The sequence below is a fragment of the Benincasa hispida genome, chromosome 6, assembly GCF_009727055.1.
Source record: "Benincasa hispida cultivar B227 chromosome 6, ASM972705v1, whole genome shotgun sequence".
Lineage (NCBI taxonomy): Eukaryota > Viridiplantae > Streptophyta > Magnoliopsida > Cucurbitales > Cucurbitaceae > Benincasa > Benincasa hispida.
In genome coordinates, this window is record NC_052354.1 from 42,159,108 (window position 1) to 42,168,715 (window position 9,608).

At 31.0% G+C, this 9,608-nt stretch overlaps 1 protein-coding gene across 1 annotated transcript; it reads left to right on the forward strand.

The window, feature by feature from the left end:
* Positions 1-886: 886 nt before the first annotated feature.
* On the forward strand, positions 887-2,806 carry LOC120079568 (transcription factor MYB61-like). The gene is made up of 3 exons (XM_039033796.1): positions 887-1,184; positions 1,492-1,621; positions 1,829-2,806. The coding sequence occupies exons 1-3, from the start codon at positions 1,052-1,054 to the stop codon at positions 2,502-2,504; spliced, it is 939 nt and encodes a 312-aa protein (XP_038889724.1). The 5' UTR covers positions 887-1,051; the 3' UTR covers positions 2,505-2,806.
* Positions 2,807-9,608: the final 6,802 nt, after the last annotated feature.

A 9,608-nucleotide genomic window follows, 5' to 3' on the forward strand; every position in this document is an offset into this window, starting at 1 on the left:
AACTCAAAGCAAAAAGTACAAGTTTAATTTTTGACATAAAATTACATTTCTGTTTTGTTAAATATAACACATGGTTGGTTGTCTAAATTAATTGATTTGATGCAAAATCCATCTCTTCACTTTTTAATTAAGAATGCTCCCCCATCAATCTCAAATGGATCAGCTTTTTCCTTTTTAAGATGTGTTTGGAATATGTTTTGAAGTATTTAATTTAAAAAATAAATCATTTAAAAAAATTGGAGTATTCAACGACCACTTAAAATAGTTTTTTAAATATATTTTAATTCTTTATTTAAACAAAATTATTTAAATGAAAATAAATTTTTAAAAAATATTTTTTTAAGTCAATCCAAACGAGCCCTTAATCCATGTGAGATTAATAAATTTTACCATTCTCAATTCCGAAATTAATGATAACCCATAAAATTTCAAAAAAGAAAAAAAAAAAAAAAACCTCTTATTTAAATTGCATATTTAATCCTTATAGAACAAAAATATAATTTAATTCATATAGTTTGATAAAAATAACTCTTATAAATAGTCCTTAAATTAGGAACTACACTTATGAAAATAGCGAAATTTATAATTTAATTATTATCAATTTTACTCTAGACTAGACAATGAATGTACGTACGTATTTTCATACTAGCCAAGAAGTTCCTACATTATACATTTGGTATTTATAACAACATTATTATCATTTTATTTTATATTAAAAAAATTAAAATTTTTCTGACCTCTAACTTATAATTTGTATATCTCTCACTTGAGTGTGACATCTCCATTTGGAACTTAGCTACTTATTAATTAGATTCCCACATGTGTCTCCCTCTCTCTCTCCCCCCCACTCTCTTTTTAAACTAAATTAATAAATCTCAATTATCTTACCAAATATCTCAATTTACTCCACTTTTCTCCATGTTATTCTTATTATATAATTATCTATATATATATATATAACTTCCCCTCATTTACTAAAACATTTTTTTTGTTTTATAATTTTGCCACAAAGAAAAAAAAATTAAGTGGTTTTGGAATTGGAGAAATCCTTATGGGAAGACACTCTTGTTGTTACAAGCAGAAGCTAAGGAAAGGGCTTTGGTCACCTGAAGAAGATGAAAAGCTCCTCAACTATATCACCATTCATGGCCATGGCTGTTGGAGTTCTGTCCCTAAACTTGCAGGTCAATTCTTTTCCATTTTCCTTTCTTTTCTTAATTTAATTTCTCTCTTCTTCTTTAAACTCTTTAAATCTTCGATTTCGAAAAAAAAAGATAATTATGTCTTTAACGGTTGAGATATGTTCATGGTGGCAAGAGAGCGAGAAAGTTAAGAGATGAGAGAGTTAACAAATTTCGATTTTAATCTTCGACCTCAAAAGAAGATATAGATGCCGTAAGAATTATTTTGGATTTATTTATTATTATTATTATTATTTTTTGAGAAAAAATAAAGATTTAATTTTATCAAAAAATTCTATTGAATGTATAGGATTACAAAGATGTGGAAAGAGTTGTAGATTGAGATGGATCAATTACCTTAGGCCAGATTTGAAGAGAGGCCCCTTCTCACAACAAGAAGAAGATTTAATCATTGAACTCCATTCAGTTCTAGGCAACAGGTTTGTTCTAATTCAAATACTTTTTACTCAATTATGAGATGCATTTGTTTAAGAGGTACCTCAAAATTTATATGAAGTAATCTTTTTAGTTTATGGAAAATTAGAGGAAGTAAATTTGAACATGAACTTCTTATATAATTATCCTCCTCTTTTCTTCTATGATCTTGTTCTTATTTTCTAATTTCGCTCAATGTATCATTTGCTCAGATGGTCACAAATTGCTGCTCAATTACCTGGAAGAACCGACAATGAGATAAAGAATCTATGGAATTCGTGCATTAAAAAGAAATTGAAGCAAAAAGGCATAGACCCCAACACTCACAAGCCTATCATAGAGCAAGAAATTATCAACAATAGTGACAATAATGACAACATTATCACTTCCGATGATAAAAAATGCCATGAAAAAAATTCTCCAGTTGAAGAAGTAGCTCCAACAAATTCAACAACAACAAAAAAATCCATTGGAAGTTTCGACATATCAACTACTACTACTTCTTGTAGTTTCTCAAATTTTCACCAGCTGAATGACAGATCGAATCACATGAGTTTCCCTATAGTCCAAAACAATAATAATATTAATGCCACCCCTTTTGAGGCCATTTCAAATTTTTTTTTCCCATCTCCAAATTCATGTGTTGTAGCTCATGTGAGGCCTTCTATTAGTCTAATTCCTTCTGAAAACAGTACTCCTTCTATTGTAAGTTCTACTTCTGAAGTAGTAGTTCATAACAACAATAATAATGGCTTCTTGTGGCATTCAGATGATCAGTTTCTTCAAACGGCCTCAGATCTAATGAGAAACGATTGGCATCATCATCAACTCAATCACCGCCACACGACTCTCCAAGCTGAAATGTTAGGGCAACAAACATTCCCATAATTCTACAATATATCACGGTATTATCTCATTTTGGATTCTAAACTTAATTAGCTTTCCATGACTTTGCTTCACTTAGGAGCCGAATGGTCTCGTACCAATGAAAATGTGTTGTCTTTTACTTATGTACAATAGATTTTTCTCTGATTATCACATATTCTTCACTTTCCCAAACAACCTCTTTAATTAGTTAGGCTTTAAAGATATTTATATTATGGAAGAGTATAGTCAACATGAACCACTTCTAGAAGTGTGTAAAGTATCCTTAAAGATATGAAATTTGTTGCTATTTATTATTATTATGAGTAAATATTGTTTGACAATATAATACAGATATCATCTACACTTTTATATTTGAAGTTGTAAATTACCCATTGATTTGTGCTTAGATTTGGAATTTTATTTTATTTTATTTTTTTTAAAAAATGATTATATATAGTATTTGGTGATGAAAAATAGAAGTTTCATAATCAATATGTATGTGATTGAGATAACATAAGGGTTTAGTTTTTGGTTATGAAGTTGTGAAAGGATTTCCTAATGCATGTATTGGTGTAGAGAAAAAAGAGAGGAAATAATTAAAGGGACCATGCATTTCTTAAATGGGTGTCCATCACTGTCTCCTGAAGATGGGGACTTTTTTCACTTTTTCATGTGGTCACACACACCCTTCCATCTTTTATAAATCATTTGGGATATAAACACAATTCAACTGTAATTATTATTATTTTCTACATCATTCTCTTTTTCCTTCAACTTTTTATTGGGTTTTAGTGACTGATGTTTATTCATTTATCTTCACTCTATCATATGATTTTTTTTTATTTTTTTTTTCAAAATTATATCTATAAATATCTATTTCTAAATTCCCTTTTTTTAGTTAACTACTTTTTACCAATGATTTAAAAACTAAGTTAAAATTGAAAATTTGGTATCAAGGTCTATCTCGAAATTTGGTCTCACTTTTCAATTGACTCCATTTTTTAGCCTTATGCTAATATCACCACCTTGTGAATTTACCATTTTAAACCTTTCTTCTTCTTCCTTCTTCCTTCTCCATGCTCTCTTTTGCAATTTTTTTTTCCTTTTTTTTTTTTTTCCCATTTTCTACCTTTGTTCTCTTTTGTTCTTTTTTTTTTTTTACATTGATTTCTTCTATTTATGATGTGCTTTGTTTTTCAACGATTTTCCTTTTTTTTCTGATGATTTTTGTTTATGTCATTCTTTTCTTTTTCTTTTTTGTTTTTTCTATTTTTCCAACAAGATTTCCTTTCCACTCTCTTTTCTTCTGTTGCCCTCTTTTTTTTGCTAATTTCTTCAGTTTATGTTGACGTCATCTTCTTCTTCTCGAATCAAAGATGTAAGTTGGAGCATGAATCAGAACGAGAGGAAGAAGTGAGACGGAAACCAAGAAACGAGAGGAAGACACGAGAGTGAGAATTCAAATGAAGAAAAAACTACAAAATTGACGAGGAAGAAATGAGAGGAACAAGCAAGAGGAAGAATTTAAAAGAAGGAAAAAAATCAAAGAAAAAATGAAGGAGAGCAACATAAACTAGGGAAAATGAGATAAAAGAACGAGAGAAAAGAGCGAAAAATCCGATTTGTGTCTGGCCCCGCTCGCATTTTTGAGTTAAAACGGTAGCTTCGCACGCAGCTACCGTAAACAGAAGGTTAAATTTCGAGCATTTTTTTAAAATAAGGCAAAATTTCAAGTGGACCCCTAAATAGGAGCATCCGTACAAATTCCTACCAAAATTTAAAAATAAAAAGTAGCTTTTAAAAACTTGTTTTTGTTTTTAAAATTTGACGAAGAATTCAACTAATATACTTGATAAAAATATAAGTCATTGTAAAAAATGAGGAATAAATAAGTTTAATTTTAAAAACTAGGAACAAAAAATGAAATGTTGGGCCAAAATATTCTATGATTTTTTAAAAAAATTTTGTTTTTGACTTTTGAAATATGTTTATTTTATTCCTTTTTAACTTTTAAAAATCAAACTATTTTAATCTTGATTCATTCATCTTTAGTGTTCTGATAAATGAAAAATGTAGACTAAAATATTGTGTATTGATATGTTGATGTGAGATTAACACAAGCATATCTCACTTGGTTATTGAGGAGTTAAAAATTATATACTTCTTGTCGAAAAATATCAAATGTTAGAATGTTCATTTTAAAAACAGCCTGAACCCAAATAATTAATTTTTAAAAATTCAAATAATGGACAGGTTGAAAGGAGGGTTTTAAATCTGTTGACATCACTATGAATAGATATTTCCAATTATACTTTAGAAAAATCAATGAGATATAACTAAAATATTACTTATGTGGATATATAATATTAATAATGAGAAATTAAAATTAACTTATTTAACAGGGTGAAATACTTATTTGTTAATTTAAATGTATTTTAATTTTTTTTATATGTACTCTTTTTTAAAAAAAAAACATCACTCGATATCAACATTTTATTGGTATCTCTATTAATCTAAAATTATAATTATAAAAAGAGCCTAAAGTTTTCTTACAATTAGTTTAATTAAACCATCGGAAAAAAGTTCCATTTTGACCGTTTATATTTAAGAAATGGTTGATAAAAGGAATAATAGATTTTAACTTTTTATTTGAAGAACAACAAAACATCTTTCCTTTCGTAAAAATGGAAAAACAAATTAAAAAAAAATTATGAATTCATAGAAAGCCAAATTACCCCCTCTATACAAATAAGATGTTACTACCTCATTAAGAAAAATTCTTAAATACACTTGAACTAAAACCATCTAAATTTATCAACATACCTTTAATGGGTAACACGTGTCATTTTAAATTTTTGGAACCCCAACAGCCGATTCATCTTCCCAAAAACAAAAGTTCTTGTTCGCATCAATAACTTCTAACCTTAAAGGAATAACCAAGCATTCTCCACTACCCCAAGATAATCACAAAATAGATTAAAAAGCTCTCCATCTTTCGTTTATCAAGCTACTCCTTTGATATTGAGAAATTTTAAAAGAAAAATCCACAATCCGAGAGTGAGATCGTCCATTAGGGTGTTCCAATCGTTCTTTTGAAGAAAAGTTTCAATGTACAACCTTCCAAGCGCATAATTGAAGAAGCGAATCGTCCCAATTTCTCAATTTTCACATACCCCTAATTACCCCCCTCCACACACACACACAAAAAAAAAAAGGGATAAAATGGATTCAGTACCCTTACATTAGAAGAATAGTTCTTCATGTAAATCCTCTCCAAGAATGGTCACGAACACCAATTGGGCACCACCAGTCAGAAACCTTTGTATTCTCTAGGATGGGAACTCTAGAGTTTGTGGGTTCTGGCTAGAGATGTCCACGGGGCGGGGCAAGACCGAGGATGTCATTCCCCATCCCCATCCCCACTCTGTCATTCCTCGTCTCATGAAATTTCCTACAGAGATCAAGGCGGGGATTCCCCGTGGGAAATCCGTGGGGATTGAGTTTTCCGTGGAGAATTTTTTCCCGTAATCTTTTTTTTTTTTTTTTTTTTGTAAAAGTCAATTAATTTAAATCACTAATATGAGCAAATTGTAATTAAATAATTAACTTTATCACTAAATTCGTTATTATGGTTAGTTTTACATGACAATTTGAATTTAAAGATAAATTACTCAAATTTTAGCCTAAAAAAGCTAATAAATTTATTTTAGGAGAGAAATAAATATAAATCAAATTATTTACATATATAATCTAAATTTAAATATTCAATTTAAACATATTCATTATCTTTTGCAATAAATAATCAAATTTAAAATTTAAATGTAATATTTATATAATAATAATAATAACATAACATTAGATAACTATACTAAATAAATATGTAGAAGCTAATCGGGGCGGGGACAGGGAACTTGTCCCTGTTTAGCTCATGGAAATTTTTTTTCCTATTCTCCGCCCCGTTCGGGCGGGGCCCCATTTCCGTGGGGAAATTGGACATCTCTAGTTCTAGCTATTTTGGTGAGGGAATGAATTTTTAGTAGAAAGGAGCTCAGAACCTTTCTGTAAAATCAATTTTCTCAACCGAACTCTTCTTTGTATCCCATGGAGAAGGAGGAAGAAAAGATCACTTTTCATCTCCCCATTCCCACGTGGGGGGGGCGGGTGGGGGAGGGGACAACTCCCTCTTAAAAGTTGATTTTTAAAAAATTATATATTAATTTATTTTAATAAATCAATTAATATATATATATATATATATTATATATATATATATATAATAACTACCTTTATATATACATTATATATTAAAATTGCATATGTTCTATCAAATATAACATAATACTTATGGTTTCTATATTCGGTATCAAATACAATATTAACCATATAGTTTCCAGCACTCTCTTGAATCCAATGGTTTTTAATATAAATCATTTATATTAAAATTTAATCATATAATCCAATTCATTTATAATTAATATTATTGAATTATATTTCAAATATTTATTTCCTCTCAAATATACTTTATATATTATAATGTATCAAATACATTATAATAATTATATCATATATAATTTAAATTAAATTGAATTAATTTTATCATATATAATTAATTCCCTCAATCATCATTCTCTACAAATAAGGTTTCCAAAATAAGTAAATCATATTTATCTTGTTTGGCCTTCTTCTTTTTCGCCAAGTATTTGGGATAGTTTCTCTTCCAATGTCTCTCTTGGTTGCAATGGAAACATATTCCCTTTGCAACCTTGGCTTTCTTGCCCTTTTAGGAAACAGCTGGTGGGTTAGCTTTCCTTTTTCCACCTTTCTTCTTCTTCCACTTTTTGGTGCTGGAAGAAGAAGGCACAGACTTTGTCACAGAGGTCGAATCACTATGGAACTTCTTAGAGGATGAGACAACATTTGTTTTACTCTTTTGTTCCTTGGTTTTCATCAAGGATTGGAAGGTCTGTAGCTGGTTGAGCAAGGTGGTCAAGTTATAGTTAATCCTGTTCATAACAGTATTGCTATGGAACTGTAGGAAACTTTCAGATAAAGATTCCAGAATGAAGTTAACCTAACTAGCTTCATCGATGATAGACCCATTCATCTCCGCCATGTTAAAGTGGACCATTATGTTGAGAACATATTCTCGAATAAATGCCTCTACTTGCATATGGGCATTGAAGATGTGTTTGAGAGCATCGTGCCTGAGCTGTGCAGACGGTTATCTGAACATTCCCATAATCTCACCGGTCATGAGTATAAGCTCATGCTTCTTGGCTAAGACTTCAGAAATACTTGCCAAGATATATGCTTAAACCTTCTCGTTTGCTCATGTCCATCCCTCGTATGCTTCTTGAACATTTCGAGCATTTAAAGTTGAAATGGGAGAACTAGGGGTGTTCAAAAAACCCGGTAACCCGACCAACCCGGACTACCCAACCCAAACTGTAAAGGGTTGGGTTGGGTTAGATTTTATTTTGGGTTGGATTGGGTTAAAAACTTTTAAAAATATTAAATTTGGATCGGGTCTCGGGTTATCCCATTTCATGGTTGATTCAACCCCTGTCTCTTATACACATCTAGATGTGTATAAGATAAAGAAATAAAACGTTAAACGTAATACGTATATAAAAAAAAACCCTCGCCACTTGCCACTTTCCGCACTTTGAAACGAAAGTTGAAACTTGAAAGAACGAAACGACCGCACCGCACGACCACACATCCACTTCCATCATCGCTCCCCTCGACATCGCCATCGGCAGTCGACGATCGTGTAGCAGTACGCTTACACTATCGTGTATGCCAGTCGCCGCCTACGCTATCGTTCAACCCTTGGCCTACGATACGATAAGGTAACCCTACGAAGTCTTTATTGTGTAGCTAGCTATACAATCGTGTAGCTCGACTCCCACGCCTCACGTCTCTGCCTCGTCAGATCAGATCCGGTTTCCTCTCGCCTACTGATCCAACTCCAAGCTTCATGAAGGACTCATCAACATCATTAGGGGTATTTTCTTCAATAAAGCAAGTAGATTCATAACATTTGTTACATTTTGTTATTTTGTATGCATTTTGTTCAAATATCATTTTGTTGTCATTTGAAAATACTCCTTTTGTTGACATTTCAAATCAGATACTTATGTATGCAAAATGTTATATAGCCTTAATTACAAGCTTTACGCCATCCGTTTAACTTTGATAGATTAATACATTAATTTTTTAATCTTGCAGTGTCTTGAGAACAGTTAGATAGATTCTTTAAAGTCGTCACAACGGACATGGAATCAGACACTGCTGAATCACCATTTTCAAACTTCCCCGTGAGTAAACTAATTTAATTTTTATTGTGTAGTGTGTTCATATACTGATTAATGATTAATCTTTATACATGAGTTATTTGTTTATTGTTATGAGTTAATTGAGAAGCTAGTGTTGTTTGTTTGTTTGTTTGTTTTAATTGTATAGGTAGGTTAATTAGTTGTTTACTAGTTTCATTTATTTAATAGATGGACAGCAGTAGTGGTAATGCAAGTGGAACTGGTAATAATGAAATGCCTCATCCTCTTCCTCTTCCCCCTCCTAATGTTAGCCAAACTCCTAAAAATATACCACATCTACCTCCCAAGTCCAATCGAAAGAGACCTAATAAACCAACCTCGTCTGTGTGGGATCATTTCACAAAAATGGAAGCAAGTACTAATAGTAATGATGGAGCTAGGTACAAGTGTAACTATTGTGGTAAAGATTACGCATGTGATAGTAATACTTGTGGAACTAGTACTTTATGGAAACACTTAAGAAATCAATGTAAAAAGTACCTATATAAAGAAGAAGAAAAAGGACAAACCACCCTAACTCTCGTACCTTCAAATGATGGAAAAGGAGTCAATGCTAGTAACTTTGTGACGACATTGTTTAGCCAACGAGCGTGTAGACTAGCATGCACTAAGATAATAATTATGAATGATTTATCGTTCAAGTTTGTTGAGACAGAGGGTTTTAGACACTTTTGTAGTATTTTGTGTCCTAAGTTTGATGTTTTATCGAGAGTCACAATCGTTAGAGATGAATATCAACTTTATCTTGAGGAGAAAAAAAAGTTAAAATCATTTCTAGTTAAAAGCT